Source organism: Protomyctophum bolini, assembly GCF_963924005.1.
Source record: "Protomyctophum bolini genome assembly, chromosome: 1".
NCBI classification, from domain to species: domain Eukaryota; kingdom Metazoa; phylum Chordata; class Actinopteri; order Myctophiformes; family Myctophidae; genus Protomyctophum; species Protomyctophum bolini.
The window spans coordinates 27,094,235-27,113,506 of NC_137862.1; the positions used below are offsets into that span (position 1 = coordinate 27,094,235).

General features: G+C 42.7%; 1 protein-coding gene across 2 annotated transcripts in view; it reads right to left on the reverse strand.

Moving 5' to 3' along the window:
• The window catches only part of tcf12 (transcription factor 12), a 139,724-nt gene that overhangs the window by 62,674 nt on the left and 57,778 nt on the right, over window positions 1–19,272 (reverse strand). For both annotated transcript variants that reach the window (XM_080759483.1, XM_080759484.1), the window contains 4 exons: window positions 10,095–10,165; window positions 5,307–5,339; window positions 2,989–3,133; window positions 1,760–1,812 (listed from right to left, as the gene is read on the reverse strand). In XM_080759483.1, the coding sequence (XP_080615609.1) occupies window positions 1,760–1,812; window positions 2,989–3,133; window positions 5,307–5,339; window positions 10,095–10,165 (302 nt within the window). The remainder of the gene's footprint in view (window positions 1–1,759; window positions 1,813–2,988; window positions 3,134–5,306; window positions 5,340–10,094; window positions 10,166–19,272) is intronic.

Consider the following 19,272-nt stretch of genomic DNA (forward strand, 5'->3'; position numbering starts at 1 on the left):
TGTGTTCACCTATATCTATCTACAGTATGTGACGTTAATGAGCACCAATATAATGAGTACCAGTAGGGGCGCTGTTTGCCACTGTTGCCTGCTAATGAGAGAGAGAGAGAGAGAGAGAGAGAGAGAGAGGAAAAAAATAGAGCTTAAAATAGAGCTTAAAAAATAGAGCTTTCCCAAAGAAAGGGTTGGGAATTTGGAAAAAACAGTTGCGGTTTAAAAAAATATATATATAGGAAAAAAAAGAAAGAAAGAAAAATCAACAGTCAATGGCACCAGTACTAAGGCATTATAAGGCATAGGGCTTATTAGAACCCTTTTTTTTTTACAATCCACTGGGGTTTTAACAATGAACATCTGACTTGGTGATTTATGCATACATTAATGAGCCCCCCCCCCCTCCCACCACCATTCAAGCTGAGCTCCACACACTTCCCTGCATCCTAATGCTACGCTGCTATAGCTGCTATAGCTGCTATAGCTCCATGGGGATTGTTCCATCTATACCGATAGAGACCGTTTTTCCAAGAGATTTTGTGCTATTAATCTCTGTCTGTCCCTCCTGTTCAAGGCTAACATAATGACTAATTAAACATCAAAAGAGCGGCGCCGGGGCCGTTGGAGAGCTGTGTGACAGCTCAAGCTCTCCCTCCCCCGCTCGCCTCCTCCTTGTCCCCAGAGGAGGCCCATGCAGGGCTGTGACAGGGCCATGAGCGCCAAAAAAAAATCAATCACCTCTTAACATACAATGTACATGTACTGTACACACGCACGCACACACACACATGTGTGTGTGTGTGTGTGTGTGTGTGAATGCACGTGCGTCACCTACACATAAGCGAACGCATATACAGTACACAACTTAAGCAGGCGTGCACAAAAAAAGGGAGGGGGGGGAAGTAGGGGGAGGGGAGTTGACACATAACCTATAGAGATATCAGCGTATATATATAAGATGTCAACCACACACAAAAAACCCCACAAACGCACATGTATAGACTTAACGCAAGCATGCACAGGAAAAGCTTTAAACGCATCCAGGCACCGTCCGTGTCACTTTTTTTGAGGACCTCACAGAAACAAGTGTGTGTGTGAGTGTGCGTGGCTGCACGCGCACGCACTGTCTTATACACATATGTGTGTGAGGGATTAAATGACCCCACATGTTGAGAAAATGGACATTCATATAAGGACAATTTTCATCGTTTAGGAGTTATAGGCTTGGAGTTATGAGTGATTTACATACACTTTAGTTGCGTGCGTGTCAAGAGTTGGCACGCACGCCAAAACCATGTCAGATCTATGAGCTCACAATAATAATGCAACGCAGTGTTCCACATGTTGCGTCGACACAATATGAAACTACAGCAGTGTGTTTTCAACCAGTGGTCCGAGGACCACCGGTGGTCATTTGAGGGGGTTTCCAGGTGGTCCCCATGCAGCTAAATGATGGAGACTTGGTAACCAAATGGACCCTTATAGATCTTTAACTCTTGAGAGCGTAAAATTAAGTGTAAAATTAACACTTTTGTGCAATGCCGTAGTGTGTTCTAGTAGGGCGTTAATTACGAGAAAAAAACCCCACACGAAGTTAGAATATGGAGATAAGAGGTTTCCGCCCGACAGCAATGATTTATTTATAGTGAGTGTGGTTGTGCGTGCGTGCGGCCTGCGTGCGTGCGTGCGTGCGAGTGAGCGAGTACGTTTAAATAAGCTCAGTGAAAAATCCATTTCTATGACAGGCATATGATCTTGCACTCACAGATGAAGGGAGGCCTGGAGGGACCTTTCGAACTTTCTTTGTTTGGAGAGGATCTGTGGAAAAGATAAAAGAGCAGCAATTCAGTCACCAGACACGCAAATATAGTAACCAGCACCCGCAGCAGCAGCAAGAAGCATGATCTGGAAAAACACTCTTTATCTCACATTCAACACGGAAGCCAATTTAGCTTGCTTTGCGGTTGATTATGAACAAGACTAATTTAAAATGGATACAGATGACCTACACTACAGTGTGTCAACAATGGCCCCAAAGTATTAATCCTCAATATTTGAGCGTTATTTTGTTTTTGAAGCCTATTTAAGGGCCTTTCTCGGCCCCACCCTTCTCCCATTGTTTATATTGTGTTTAGTTTCCAAGATGGCTGCAGCACCAGGAGTGGGTGGGGTGGAGGTGAGCGGGTGAGGTCGACATATTATGCCCTTACTGGGCAGCGTTCACACATTCAAGACACCTGTCTTGTGTCTGTCTTGTGTCTGTGTTTACTGGCCACTCCAATGCATGTCCAATGGAAGCCCATATGGTTTGACCAAAGATTTTGTTTGATGGGGGGAGGGGGACAGAATACATCCATCAAAGCTGTGTTCAGACACAAGTCAGGTGTCAGACACAAGGCAAGTGTCTTGAATGCAGCCCAGTAAGGGCATATGTCGACCCCGCCCGCTCACAAGGGCTCTACTGCAGTGTTGATTTTGTCAACTAAAACTGAGACGAAAAAATTTCACTGACGAAAACTAAATGGAAACCAAATGAAAACTAAGCTACGATGACTAAAACCAAGACTAAATATACAACAAATAAAAACTAGACTAAAATGTTAGGAAGGGACTAGTGGACGAGAGATCAAGTATAAGTCATTTTATACTTGGTTGCATTCTGAAAATAGCCGGTCTCCAAGCTCACAACGTGTCGCAGCGCGACGCGTTGTGACCTTGTAGATCTGCTATTTTCAGCAAGTGTAAAATCAGCCATTACGACGGCATCAAGGCCCGCCAGAATACATTTTAGTCAAATAAATCAACTGTAGATTTAGTCGACTAAACTCTTATGTTATTTAGTCGACTAAAACTAGACTAAAACACTAAAACATTCCAGGTGACTAAAATGTGACTAAGGCTAAATTAAAACTATTCAAGAGACTAAAAGAGATTCAAGATGACTAAAACTAAAATGGAAATGTGCTGCCAAAAACAACACTGCTCTATACTGACCAATGGGAGTGGGGTCTTGTAGGGGGCGTCTTCTGGGATTGGTCCCTGTGAAGGAGGAGGGGGGGTAGAACGGAGCGGGCGATTTCCCCAACGACGGCGCCACCGAACCGGGACTGGCCAATGAGACGTCCGGCCTGAGGTTCGCCTGGAAGAGAGACAGAGAGAGAGAGAGAGAGAGAGAGAGAGAGAGAGAGAGAGAGACAGGCCAGAGAGTTCATGAAACAAGACCAGGTTCGTGCAGAGTGTTAGAGAGGCAGGGGCTGAAATCCCGTAAGAGGGCACTTTTGGACAAAAATAGCGACACCATTTATTTTAGGTTTTCTGAACTCCATTTTTTTGGGAACTCCATTGAACCCAAAAAACCCTGAACTTCTAACATTCAGTAGATTTTCTGTGGTCTGGGGTTTTCTGGCTCAAACAAGTGCTCTGATTGTCCTGCTGACTGTGAGGTAAGACCATAGATATTAAATAAATAGATGCCTCATTGGCTGCTGCAGTTCGTTGGAGCCATGTGTGTTGACGGGAGGGCGGAAGAATTTACAATCTACTACGTCACGCTGCCACTCAAGTGGCCAATCACAGCGCATCTTTTCCGGGACTCAGATGCGCTCTGTGACGCACTCATGCTTCCGTGGGGCTTCGCAAGGAATCTCTGGATTTTTTTCCCTCCCTTGAGCACATACGCTCCAGAGCCGAAAGGGGCGTCTACCTTTATACCACCAATCCAATATATGACATAAGAAATTTGCCAGCAGATGTCACTGTTGAGGCCTGCTTGCCTGTTTTCATTGCAGCTCAAAAGGCTTCAGAACACACAGAGAAAACCCCAGACCACAGAAAATCCACTGCATGTTCAAAGTTTAGGTTGTGTGGGTGTAATTGATGTAATAAAACCAAAATAAAAAAATATATATACAAAATAAATTTTAATTAATAACAATAATAATAATAATAATAATAAAACTATTTATATAGCACCTTTCATGACATGAAATGCAGCTCAAAGTGCTTTACAGAACAATGGATTAATGTCAATAATTAATGTCATGATTCTTTTTTTATGTATTAAAAAAATAAATTCATAGAGGAAATCTACCAGCTCACAACGCATCGCGATGCGATCATGCGACACACTGTGATCTCATAGATCGGCAATTTCCACTATTTTTGCAAATGTTTGATTAGGCGATTACCGTATGTAATAATTGTGCCTAAATAAAGCCTGAGTTATTCTGGGCGGGAACCCCTTTTGGTGTCTTAAGCATTATGTTATGCTTTAGCTGTTGAAAAATAGCATCTAAAAAGATCTACAAGCTCATAGCGCGGCACTGAGTGCCACGCTATGAACTATTCTTTCAGAACTCAAATCTTTGCTTCCTTCCTTGCTCCCTGGAACAACATATTTTCACAGCTCTAAATGGGTTAAGATGCGCGTAAGGGGGTCGCACACTGACAATAGCAGATCTATAACCTCACAACATGTCGCATGCCTCACAGTGTGACAAGTCGTGAGCTTGTAGATCTTCTATATTTTTGGGTGCACATACACACAACACCGGTGATCTGTCTCATCCAGTCATTCACAGTGAGTCCCTGTCGGTGAACTATATTGCATTAATCCTACTTTTAAGGAACATTCATATCCTTTGAAAATGGAACTGCAGGGTTGTCTGTCTGGGAATAAACAATAATAATAATAATGTTTACCACTGTATGTGTGTGTGTGTGTGTGTGTGTGTGTGTGTGTGTGTGTGTGTGTGTGTGTGTGTGTGTGTGTGTGTGTGCGCGCACGCGCGTGTGCGTGTGCGTGTGCGTCCCACCCCCCTCTTTGACCTGTTTTTAATCTGCAGTTTGTGCCCAATTGTGTTCAACTATGACAATAAAAAGAAAACCCCACATAAATAGTAGAGTTGTTTTCAGCAGAGGTGAAAGTACTCACATTTTGTACTAAGTAAAGTCGACCTGAGGCCGATTCTACAAAATGGCTTCTAAATCATGACAGTTTGCTGAAATGGATCCGCTATTTTTGAAAAATCTTGAAAATGTGGCATAAATCGTTGAATATATATATTTTTTCAGAGCGAAAGAGAAAGAGAATATATATTCTTTCTTTGCTTCTGGGGGTTCCCTGGAACAACATATTTTCAGATGTGGGTCGGCAGCCAATTACTATATATTTTTGGAGGTATTTGACATGAAAATGTTTGAGAACGACTGACATAGAAACATGGGGTTTTCAGAAAACTGGAAAACAGGAAACAAGGACTTAGAAGGCATTTGTATAGAATATTTTCTCAGGTCTAAATGGGTCAAATTACCTGTCTGATCTCAGGCACGGACTTCACACCTCCCTGTAACAAATGGACACACAACAACAACATATATAAGTATAACTTGAGTCTCATATGGCTGATGTGCAGAAGAAGAAAAAAGGACAGTCATTTTGTATTTCTAAAACAACGCCAGAGGGTTGAAGTCATCCAGCTGCAGCCATCAGGGTCCATGTCCCTGCTTCTCTGGCAAGACTTTTATCATTACAGTCCGGTACGAGTAGTAGCACCACCCAACACATCCCGTTGTTCTTTTTACACATTAACACATCCCATCCACAGGACGTCTGGAAACGTCATAGGGAATCCAATCGACGCATACGGGACATCATTTCTGCTCCTTCCTGTTAGGAAGGGACTAGTGGACAAGAGATCCAGTATAAGTCATTTTACACTTGGTTGCATGCTGAAAATAGCCGATCTACAAGCTCACAACACGTCGCAGCGCAGACAGGGCAGACAACTCGAAATGATGGAGATATCAGATTTTTGTCCCGCTGCTTCCGGGGTCATCGTTTCTGCTTGAGAGAGCCCAGATCCAGGCAGGAGGAGGGAACTTGTGAAAAAAAAACAAAAAAACAACCATGCTATTTTCGTGCTCATACCCACCCACCCAGGCAGGCAGCCAGCCACACACAAAGCTCCGAAAGGGAGTGGTTACACCACTCAAAAACTATACATAAAATAACAAACTGTAGAGATGATTATTTCTCTAACTCTAACCTGAAAGGAGGCCTATCAAATCCTGTAAGAATCAGCTGATCGGCTCTAAGAGAAACGAGGCTCTGCAAAGTGACAATCTGTCACTGAAGCACCAGCGTTGACATTGACATGGCACACCGAGCCGCTCTCCTGCTGCCGCCTCGGTTCAATGATATTGAATCCTTTCCTTGCAGCGATGGATGTGAGGTCAGCCTTCTTTTTAACCCATGCAGGACGGGAACGTCATTTGGTGTTTTGTTATAGCATTATGTTATACTTCAGCTATTGAAAAATAGCAGATATGCAAGCTCGTAGCGTGTAGCTTGTAGATCTGCTATTTTTTGAAAGATCATCAAAATGTGGTGCAAATCTTTGAATATATATATTCTTTCAGAGTGTTTTTCACTCAAATCTTTGCTTCTGGGGGGGGGGGGGGGGGGGGGGGGGGTTAATGGGTTAAGGGCCCAAACCACAGTGATGGGTCGAGAGACGCAACGAAACAGTTTCAGCGTTCGTCCCAGCCGGTGTGATATGTCCTGTTATTGCACGTCTAGTCGGCGCATTGGTGGCGCATGTCGACATGTGATTCTATATAACACATCAGAGACACATTTAGTTTTAGTCTACGAAATCAACACTGCCCATGTCCCACATCCAGGTGACACCAAACATCACTAATGAAGGCTCTAGTAGTCCACTGTTTCTCACACAGTGGGTCAGGACCCGTAAAATATGACTCAAATCTAAATGTGCTGTCAAAATCAACTCTGTTGGTGAGGGCCATGGATAGGTGGTGATCAGTATGTTCAAATCTATTTTGTGCTTAAGAGAACAGGGGCCACATCTGGCCGCAGCACTTTAGATAACTAACTCAATAAAGACACAGAGAGTTGTGTACTGTACAGCCCATGCAAATGATGCTGAGCGAGGCTAAACTGCCTCCGACGTGATGACAAGACCCCCCCCCCTTCCCACCGCCCAGCCGTAACTGATGGGCTTGTTTTGGCGAGATCTCAAGAGCAATTGCACGCCATTACAGTTCAGTATGTACGTATGGTGGTCTCATAAAGGATTGTTTGGTTGTTGTTTTTTTCAAATTTACGTTCGTTCACGCTCCCTCTCGGAAGGGGAAGGAGGAGAAGAAAAAAACATTTAACCCATTTAGACCTGAGGTCGATTCTAGAAATGTAAATGTTTTCTGAAAAATTCTATGTCAGTGGAACTCAACCTTTTTCATGTCAAGGACCCCCAGAATTATCTGTATTTGGCCGCCAACCCCCACCTGAAAATATGTTGTCCCAGGGACTCCCGTTCGCTCTGAAAGAATATAATTATTCAAAGATTTACGCCACATTTTCACGATTTAAAAAGAATAGCAGACCTACAAGCTAGCGCGGCACCGATCTGCTATTTTTCAATAGCTAAAGTATAACATAATGCTTCAAACACCAACAGGGGTTCCCGCCCAGAATGGGTTAAAATAATATTACGTTTGTCTTGTGGGGAGAGATGGATTGTGACATCTCCAAGAGACAGAGAGGGGGTTACGAAGCCGCCATTTAGCATTTTGTTTGCTCGTTATGAAAGCAGGACATTGTCTCTGCACCTGAGGCATGTTTTTTTATCGTCCTGTGGTGCAACAGAAGAGAGGGGACCGTCAATAACCACTGGAGTGGTCAGAATGCTAATAATGGACATTCCCAACCCCAGCCAGCATTCAAGTCTAGATGTCTCTGAGGAAAGAATCTGCTTTTTTCCTCATTTCTAGTCTTTCTGTTTTTCTTCTCCCGACGAGACAAACGAAGCCTCCGTTATACCGTCAGATGGCTTCAGCTGCTGCAGGGCCATGTGTGTGTGTGTTCTTCCCAAAATGACTTTCAAACTATAGGAAGGGCCTGGTCAGCCTGCAATGACATGCATAAGATCTGGTCATCATAGCTTAGCAAGATGTTAAAAGTAAAAATATTTACGACCGATTCTACTCTATGGCTCCGAGACATGGAAAATTAGAGAAACGGTTGGATGGCACTTACACCTGCCTTCTAATGAGAGCGTAAAATCTGTCTTGGAAGAGCCACCCATCGACTAATCTAATATATGGCAACCTTCCCCGTGTTTCTTCACTAGTCTGATCCAGAAGAACACAGTTTGCCGGCCACTGCTACAGAGCTGACAATGAGGTTATATCTTCCCTTCTTCTCTGGAAGTAGAAAACTGTGGTTCCCTGATGTCATCGCTATAGGGACACAGGCATCAGTAAGCAGGAACTGGGGATGGCAATGAAGGACTGGGAAGTCTGGCGTGGCATTGTGAAATCCATGATCTCGACCGTGGTCGAAAAATTATGATGATTTTTATCAATTTTATCCCATGATTTTGTAACATTTTTTTTCACCCAGCGTCAATTATCTATTCTAATGCAATCCTGGGCGTTACACTTCCTGTGCCAACCTGGGGAAAGCAACGGACTGATCTCATGCTTCCTTCTATGCATGTCCGAACTGCTTCTTTTCACCTGACAGGGGAGAGTTTCCCCAGCCAGACGTAGCGCGTGGAAGGAACACGTTATTCCAACCAGTTCCTTTCCCTTCCATCAGGCGCCCCGGCTGGCCAGGGGGAGGCAGTTTAGAGACCAGGATTCCTGGACTAATCACAACAGGAGTTAACTGGCAGAAGTGTCTCATCTCCATACTTTCTTTTTTTTGTAAATGAACGCCCTAATTGATCATATACTAGAGTGTAACGCAAAAGCATCACAAGTACCTGATCTGCCCGCCTGCCTGCCTGCCTGCCTGCCTGCGAACAAGACGATGAGAATGGCTGGGCAGATTGTCATGAAAGGAGAATGACCCAGTTGGCTGCCCCGGAATGATAGGGCTGAAAAGGCCAAAAGGTCAAAGTCAGAAGTGTGTTGTACAAATTGGGAGCATTATTCACATTCACACAACTTGATGGGAATGATCAGCAGGCCCTGGAGAGATGATTAACGTTCTGAAAAACGGTTGCGAAAAAGGCCAAAGGTCAAGGTCACAATCAAGTCAAGGTTGAATTATGACATCCAACTATAAATCTCTGTGTGTACTGTACGTGTGCACGTACGTCTGAAATCCACCCCCACCTACTTCAAATTCGACACACACGTTCCACACCATAGACATAAATATAGGCTAGATGGCTCAAGGCGGAGTCTCTGACGTAGTTCACCCAGCGGCCATCTTGCTTCGGGACTACAGTACAGTATGTTCTATGGCAGCTCAAACTAAAACTCGCTCAAATCTTGACGGATTTACAAACTGGTTGGTTTATTACAAACGTTGTCAACGTAGCTATGATTCAGGATGCTTATCTGCTTAATTTTGTCTCTAACATTTATAACAAACAAAACCGTTTAAAAATCGGTTGAAAATTGAGAAAGTTATGGTTATTTAAAAGTATACTGTATGCGACCGTCCCGACCCGGAACAACAACAGGCAGTGAGAGCTGCTGGAGTCCAGTTGAAACACTTGCATTGAACTCATTTTCCCAGAAGCCCTTGCAACACAGAGCACGGGTCGATTTCCGGTTTCGTCGTCATAACACGACGGCCTCGTCACCAGGTCCGCGACAAATCCGCAGGGCAGATAAATGGATTAAATAGCGTGGAAAGGGGGTTATGCAGAAAAAAGAAAGGAAAGGAACTATGTTTACCCAGGGTAACTGGACTAAGCTCAATAACTAATTGTTTACAGCCAGGCCCTGCTCATAGAACATTTCATGGTAGGGGTTCAATGCCTTGTCCAAGGGCACTTCAGCGGTGGTAATTTTAACGTGCCGGTCCGGGGATACGAACTATAGCGACCTTCCGATATCAAGACCGCAAACCGTTCGGCCACCGCTGCCCCACTGTTAATCTGCAGCAGAACTGTTAATGTGTCTGGTGGAGGCATCCCGCCTTTCATCACAATCATCATCTTGAAGTTCATGTACAAATTATTGCCAGTGGTAAATAAAAGCTGCCGTTAGAAAACCAAACTCTGGCTACACTGATGGCAAGTTATAGAGCAATAAAGAAGTTTAATAGCAGATAAATGTACCTGACAGCCAGCTGCTGCTGCTGCTGCAGCCTCACGCCCGTAGCCCAGAAAAGAAGTCCTCTCTGATTTACCTGTGGAAACACAACAAATACCCAGATTATTATTTTTTAAACATGTATTTATTTATTCATTATTATTTATTTATTTTACTTTAATCTGAAATGACATAAGAATGCCACGTTGCAAGGGGTTAAATAATTCCTGACAATATGCACTATGAAAACAGGTCGTCAAACCAGCATCATGGAACACCCAATTAAAACAAAGAATTCAGCCGTGTTGTTCTCCCAGAGCACAGCAGACTGGGTGGCTAGGATAGCTAGTTTCTTGGGATATTTGTGGTCGTAGTGGCTTGATCTGTCATTAAAAAAATATGATTTCTGTCTTAGTTTTAAGGGTAACTGTTGTATAATCGCAATATTACACGAGAGGGTGTGCGTTACTGTCATTAATGGCACTTCTGCGCTGCTTACAGAAGTCGCCTTCGGCTCGTTCTTGCAGCAACGCAGGCGTGTCATTATATATGACCAGATTTGACTCAAGGACTGCCATTGTGGATCCTCCAGCTTTTCACCAGAGGAGAAAAACTGAAATGAGGTATTTTTTTATCCAAAATGAGTAAAATAGCACAGGCAGACTCTTCACATCAGGGACGGCTCCAGGGGGGCAAGGGGGTGATTTAGCCCCCTCTGGAGGATGCTTAGCCCCCCCTAAGCCCCCCCCCCCACCCTCAAAACAAGCCCAATATTTACTTCTATGTAAACCAAGATTCCCCTCTAAATACCAGCCCCCCCATAGCACCCCCAGTCACAATTTTCTGGAGCCGTCGCTGCTTCACATACTAGAGCATGTCTGAAATAAGTGTCAGAGCTGAAATGGACATGTAAATATGAAATAAATGCTTAAACATGTTAGAGACCACAGCGAGTTGAGAAAACAGGCTTGAAAGGTTCACCCCTTTCAAGCCTGTTTTCTCAACTTGCTGTTTTCTGCAGGACATTACTCTATAAGCCATATCTCCAAAACTGGTGGGTCAAACTGATCAAACAAAATGTCAATTTGAAGCTATGATTCCCTGCTTTCATATGCCATGAAAAAACTAAAACTAAAAAATCCAATGGCAGTCCCTCAGTCAAATCTGGTCACATATACTATAGTAGTCAGTTGTCAATAGGAATCAGAAAAAGAAAAAAAAAATTCTGACCCCCGAAGGAAGCCTGAGGGTCCCCGGACCGCACTTTGAAAACCAATGCCATATATCATTGATGGATCAAAGTAATGCATGGCAATTGACTCATTGTTTGACTGCAATGTGACTGCAAGTGCTGGGCTATCTTACAGTATGAACTACTACAGTAGGAACACTTCAAAAATGTCTTTAATGTCTACAAATAAGACACCCATTAACCACTTTAAGCCAATATACTGTACTCAGTTGACCGGAGTCCCCAAAGGCACTATACTAGGCCCCCCTCCTTTTTTGCTCTCTGTACCAGATCTCCAAGCTCACAAAGGGTTTGGAGCTTGAAGATGATTTGTTTTTGACAGATGCCCTCCCCCCAGATTAGGGTTCAGGTGGTTAACCCATTAGGACCTGAGGGCCATTCTACAAACGCCTTCTGAACCACTAGGTTCTCAAATCCCCAAATGTATATGGCCACCACGGTATATTTTTTCTTTCTTATCATTTATTTCTATCCCACGATTTTGTAACCCATTTTTTTCACCCATAGTGTCAATTATCTAACGCAATCCTGGGCTATACACTCCCTCCGCCAACCTGGGGAGAGCAACGGACTGACCTCACGCTTCCTTAAATGCAAGAAGCCGCTTCTTTTCACCTGACACGAGGGGGGGAGTTTCCCCGGTTGGACGTAGCGCAGTGGAAGGAACACGTTATTCCAACCAGTTCCTTTCCCCTCCATCAGGCGCCCCGGCTGGCCAGGGGGAGGCAGTATAGAGACCAGGATTGACCACGGTATATTTTTAAGGACCATTCTATTCAGATTGTTAATGTGGAAGTAATTACAAAAAAAAGAGTTATGTGCGTATACTAAACATCACACAACACAGTATGAACCAGAATTTCCCCATTTCAAATCTAAGAATGTTTTTGTTTTATGCATCATCATTCACTGGGATGGAACAAAAGGATCTGTGCTCTCTCTCCACACACAGCATCCTTCCATCAGTGTCATCATGATGTCTGGCACACAGACTCCTAGGAGACACGTTTCCAAACGGCCGTCACAGGGGGAAACAAAACCAAACACACAAAGCACATGAATCACACGCTTCGACAATATCTACACTCAGCACTTTCTCTCCCCTCGCACACCAAAAAACAAACATGAATGATGATGAATAACTTTTTAACAGCATTGTATATTATTATTTTTTTGTCAGACGACGGCGGACTATACAACAAGCGTGGGGCAGCTAAATTCTGTGTACTCGGGGGAAAAAGGTAAAATATTTTTAGTGAGTTAAAAACTTGCACAGCCTGGATTTTTTATTTTATTATTATTTTTGCCGTACGAAGACTGATTCAAGCGTCGCTTTCGCAGGCACAGGTGATGCCGAGCGAGCGAGCGCCGTGCGTATAGAGAGCTTATCCGAGCGCTTCTCCGAGAGACAGACGCATCTGTGCTCAACGTCTCTAGGGAGGCGATGGAGGATGAGAATAGAGGAATAGCAGGAAAAGATGCTTTAACTGGCAAAGCTCCTTTCTTTTTTTGTTTGTATTAACAACATTCTGATATGATGCAACATTTCAGAGCAACCACCAGCTCTCTAAAGCTGAAATGGGATACAAAAATATGTAGGCTAACTGGAACATTCCCTATTATGCAGAAGTTGACACCAAGGTCTCAGAGGCACTTTGCCTGTCGGGCAATAAAGGTCATGTTCAACTTGCCCAAAAAGTAAACTGCCCATTATAAAATTTGAATTACTGCTCGATTTAACACTTTTTTTTCATACCTTTTTACTTACAAATACCTATAGCTATGAATATGACTATGGGTTCACATTTGTTCCTTCCACGCGCTACGTCCAACTAGGGAAACTCCCCCCTGTCAGGTCTAAAGGAGCAACTTGGACTCATGCATGAAGGAAGCATGAGTTCAAGTCCGTTGCTCTCCCCAGGTTGGCGGAGGGTGTGTAGAGCCCAGGATCACATTAGATATTTGACACAAGGGGTGAAAATGGGTTACAAAATCGTGGGATAAACTTTAGAAGATAAACAGGCACTTGTCAGGCAACCTGGATGCAAACTCTACCTGCCCCAAAGGTTTAATCTACTAGCAAAACCTACGGACACCTGCAATTTGAAGCTGGCCCCCGTAAAAAAGAGTCAAGATCACGCGTTGCACTGCAACGTGGCCCTCTGAAGTGAGTGTGGAACTATAGTGGCCCTCTGGAGTGAGTGTGGAACTATAGTGGCCCTCTGGAGTGAGTGTGGAACTATAGTGGCCCTCTGGAGTGAGTGTGGAACTATAGCGGCCCTCTGGAGTGAGTGTGGAACTATAGCGGCCCTCTGGAGTGAGTTTGGAACTATAGTGGCCCTCTGGAGTGAGTGTGGAACTATAGCGGCCCTCTGGAGTGAGTGTGGAACTATAGCGGCCCTCTGGAGTGAGTGTGGAACTATAGCGGCCCTCTGGAGTGAGTGTGGAAATATAGCGGCCCTCTGGAGTGAGTGTGGAGTGTGTCCATCTCCATCGTCAAAGTTGCCCTCCCCTGGGTTATACTGTGTGCCCATGTAGCTGCGAGGGTCCACGCGGACAGAGGACACGCCCGGAGGGTGAAATATTCATCAGCAGCATGTGTTTTGTCACATCCACACTGTGTCTGCTGTGAATAATTGATGAGCGGCATCGTCGTTCCAATCCCCACGAGGGCAAAAAGGAAACAACGCTCATTGACCATACTGCATGTCCTATAGACTCTTCTCTTTTGCTTCAAAAATTGCTAACATTAACATACTTTTGTGTACATTATATCAAAACAAACAAGAATAATAATCATAACAACGATAATAATCATAATGTACTACCAAGAAATATGCAATTGTCTTCTCTGTCTTGCTTATGTTATGTATCAAACTTCATTAGAATCACTAATACTAATAATAATTAAGAGTTATTCACGTTTTAAGATTTTTAATCCCATCCATTAAAAACTTTGGATGACAAACTAGCCGGAAATGACATTGAATGTTGCCCAATAGACGCTCCTCGACTGTAGAGCGGTGTACTAGTGCAGTGTTGATTTTGTTACTCTGATCAAGTAAGTAATGTTCCGTCTTTTAATTAATCTGCATCTATGGTAATTATTTAATAGTGTTGTCAGTGGTGCTCAACCTTTTTCATGTCAAAGACCCACAGAATTATATCACTCATTCTTGAGATGAGGGACAAAAGTGGAAAAAACATGTCCCACACATAAGAGCCTTATTTTATGTAAAAAATAAATTAATTCATAAAAATAAAAGCACTTGCAAAGTTAAGTGTAATACAGTTGTGTATTATTATGCCCTTAATTTCATTATAATTGTTTTCATATTCCATCTGAATTAGTTAAAAGCAGGCCCTGTACCCAAAAAGGCCTGTATTTAGCCTGTCCCCAGCAAGTAGCCACAATTTCAAACTGCCAAAAAAGTGTCTAATACTGTCACAATCACATAAATATACATACTAAATTAAAGTAGATTGTCAACAACATAGCAAATAATATACACAGTTAATTTTAATTTATATTTTCTATTAAATATCTCATATCAAATGTTCGTCCCACGTCTCCGTCAACTCCGTCAGGTTTTTTTAAAAGTCTTAAATTAATCAGAAAATATTGTCGACAGATTTAGCCTGAAGACTCCTTTTCCAAGTCCCATTTATATTTGTTGCAACAGTGGAGTACCTGGTCTGACAAGCATTCAATTGTTTGATATTTTAAACAAACAATGTTGATAACAATGTGGTCACAGCTTTTACATGTCAACTCCGTCAGGACATTATTATGATCTTTGTTAAGAATTCCAAAATAATGTTTATTATTTTAGTTTAGGGGTTAGGTTTAGCTAACAAAATTAAGCAAAAACAAAATGGCTACATTGTGCTAAAGAGGGTTAAGATGAAAACAAATGCCATTTTGTCAACTCCGTCAGACGTCAACTCCGTCAGATTTTGTGTCTGACGGAGTTGACGTGTATCTGACGGAGTTGACAAAAGTGTTCCTAAAACAATAAAATTATTGTTTTTGAATAATGGGCAGTATTCTAATTTGGCACACAGTTAGAGCATGCCTTAAGGAACATTTTTGGCTATGGGGCCATCACAGATTTGTCTCGTGGTGACCATGGCAGCCATATTACAAAAGAGCCGCCACCTGATGTTATTTTACAATAACTCAAGTTCTACACCACCTAGGATCTTGATTCTGGTGACTAAGACCTAATTTTCAAGGATGAGGGATACAGTGGTACAATTTAGACTTTCCCTGTGACCATGGCAGCCATTTTTCAAAATGGCCGCCACCTGCTGTTATTTTACAATAACTCAAGTTCTACACCACCTAGGATCTTGATTCTGGTGACTAATCATACATTTTCAAGGATGTGGGGTACATTGGTAATATTTAGATTTGTCCTGTGACCATAGCAGCCTTTTTTTTTTCAAAATGGCCGCCACCTGCTGTTATTTTACAATAACTCAAGTTTTAGACCACCTAGGATCTTGATTTTGGCGACTAATCATACATTTTAAAAGATGAGAAATACAGTGGTACTATTTAGATTTGTCCTGTGACCATGGCAGCCATTGTTTTTCAAAATGACCACCAACCTGCTGTTATTTTACCAATAACTCAAGTTTTAGACCACCAAGGATCTTGATTCTGGCGACTAATCATTACATTTTCAAGGATGAACTTTCTCTGGGAGAGGTAAGGGCTTATTTCAGGTGCAGGTTGAGTTTCTACTGACAGGACATTAAAAGGAGGTGGGCTTTCTGGCCTTTGACTTGCCCCTTTCAGGTACAGATGCACAGTTTGACTTCACTGGCCACTGCAGGGAACTGTGGGGGAGAAACTTTGGTCTCTTGACACCCCGATTAGGTTCAGGGTTTTTTTTGGTGGAGACTTGCCTTTCATGACATCTTTGCTGCAGCAGTTGATCTCCTTACTGCCAGTGGTGGCACACTCTGGGTCTCTGGGGCATTGTATCTTGGTGGCCTCCTGCCAGTGTTTCTCCATCCTTCTCCTGAGCTCTGTGTTCTGGGGCTCTGTTATAGTCAACTTACATTGTCTTGGCTGGAGATTGCTTTCCTGCAGGGTCCAGCCCAGTCTTTGTGCAGATGGCTGCTGGTCCACCTGGAGGCCCCAACCTCACTTCTTCGGTTGGTGTGATTAGGTGGGGTGGTCTTCCCCAATCAGGATGAGGGGTTTGACCCTTTCAAACGGCAGTCTGGCCAAGTGTCTGTATTTAGTTGTGAGTTTAGATACAGGATACGATTGCTCACCCAGCCCCAGGTGACATGAGGTGAAGGCTCCTTTGATTTGGTAACATTGCTTTGGTTGACATGCTGGGGACACAGAGAAAGACACTGATGCCTTCAGTGTCTGCACATCCTGCCTGATGGTCCTGAAGCCAAATCTTCTGTCTTCAGTCTTTCCCTCACTGTTCACTGCTCACTGTTCACCTCACCGAATTTAGCCCAAGGAGTTTGACCCCTAGTTTGGCCATAGACCCCCTAGTTTGGCCATAGCCACTTGCCCAAATGTGCCGACATGTGCTGACCTCATCACATCTGTGATGATGGCTATGGCCGTTTTTAGCCAACGTAGTGTTTTTTGTGCAAAACTAATGCTTGGAATGGATCCAGAATCATGAAAAGCCCCTAGTTTGACATGCCACATGCTACTTAAAGCATAATGAAATTTAGAACATTTAGCCTTATATTGGTTGTTGATGGTACCCAACTTTCAGCAGCTGTCAAACATGCCCCTAGGGTGGTCAAATAGAAACCAATGTGGGATATGTTAGTAGACACCTTTACAAACATTGGTGAAGAAAATTCTTGGTAAGAAATGTATTCACAGATTTTATATTATTCTGATAATATTCCCTGAGTAAATTGGTAAAATAATAGCAGGTCCACCATTTTTGAAAATGTCTACCATCCATGGTCACAGGATAAATCTAAATAGTACAACTGTATTCCTCACCCTTGAAAATGTATGATTAGTCACCAGAATCAAGATCCTAGGTGGTGTAGAACTTGAGTTATTGGGAAATAACAGAAAGTTGGCGGCCATTTTGAAAAATGTCTACCATGGTCAGTGGTCACAGGACAAATCTAAATAGTACCAATGTATCCCACATCCTTGAAAATGTATGATTAGTCACCAGAATCAAGATCCTAGGTGGTGTAGAACTTGAGTTATTGGGAAATAACAGAAAGTTGGCGGCCATTTTGAAAAATGGCTGCCATGTTCACAGGGCAAATCTAAATAGTACCACTGTATTCCTCATCCTTGAAAATGTGGGATTAGTCACCAGAATCAAGATCCTAGGTGGTCTAGAACCTAAATCAGTTAAACTTGTCAACTCCGTCAGATGTTCGTCAACTCCGTCAGACGTTCGTCCCGTGATGTTTTTGTTAATTTCCAAAGAAATAGAAAATTTGCTGTCAAATCTTTTGTGCTTATGTATTGAAACACCAACTGAAATGATACGTAATGATGATTTTTTTTTTTTTTTACATGGTTTTCATGTTATAATATTGAAAATAAAGGTTGAAATGACGGTTTTGAGAAATTGGATATTTCATAATAGTGTGATATTGGAACAAAATAATATTAAAAGATTTGTATTACTTAACTTGATTACTGAAAGCCATTATAAGATAACTGAGGACTTTATATTATTGTTGAAATGATAAAATTCAATTAAAAGGGATTTTAGTGTGTCTGACGGAGTTGACATGAATCAGGTATTAAGTGCATAAATGTCCCATTTTAGAAAGAAATGTTATGCGAAAAACCTGTTCCTTCTCAAGATTGGTAGTTGAGACCTGTGTCTACAAATACATCTATTTGATTTGAATGTATCTTAAAAAAAAAAAAATCCAGTTTGAAAAAGGTTTTGTCCCTTATCTCAAGAATGGGTGATATGTAATTGGCCGCTGACCCCCATCTGAAAATATGTTGTTTCAGGGACCCTCCCCAGAAGCAAAGATTTTAGTTAAAAACGTTCACTGTGAAAGAATATATATTCAAAGATATGTGCCACATTTTCACAGGTTTTTCAAAAATACTACATAGCAGACTATCTTTCAATAGCTAAAGTATAAGGTAATTCTTAAAACACCAACAGAGGTTCCCGTTGGTTGCATCTGGTTTGGGTCCAATGTGACGGTAATGATGTGACGTCCATGTCGAACACACACGTGAATCACTCAATCAGTTCAACTGTCTGTGGGGAATGCCATAAATCATCGGTGTGAGTCCAGACCACATCATCAGCCCTTTTCTCTGCTATTGCAATTTGTTTATGTGTCACTGGCAGGCCCTCACTGAGCCAAGACACTGAACTGGAGCCAGTTCACACAGCTGTGTGGGAACACATTAAAGTCTATATACGCCCCCCCCCCAGTCTATCACCACCAGAGAGAGAGAGAGAGAGAGAGAGAGAGAGATGAGAGAGAGAGAGAGAGAGAGAGAGAGAGAGAGAGAGAGAGAGAGAGAGAGAGAGAGACAGAGATAGAGACAGAGACAGAGAGAGAGAGATCAACTTGTGTTTTTTCAAACGTTGCCCAGTGTTGATTTTGACAGCAAATTTGGAATTTTTTGTTTCAGTCATAGTCTTTTGAAACGTTTTCATTTAGCTTTATAGTCACATTTTAGTCACCTGGAATGTTTTATAGTCTACTCTATAGTGTTAGTCGATTCATTAAATATAAGTTTTAGTCGACTAAAATGTATTTTGGCGGGCCTTGATGCAGTCGTAATGACTGATTTTACACTTGCTGAAAATAGACCATATCCCCAGCTCCTTGTAGATGAGGGTATGGTCTAAGGTTACTCCCAGGTAGACTGGGTGCTGGTGGTCTAAGGTTACTCCCAGGTAGACTGGGTGCTGGTGGTCTAAGGTTACTCCCAGGTAGACTGGGTGCTGGTGGTC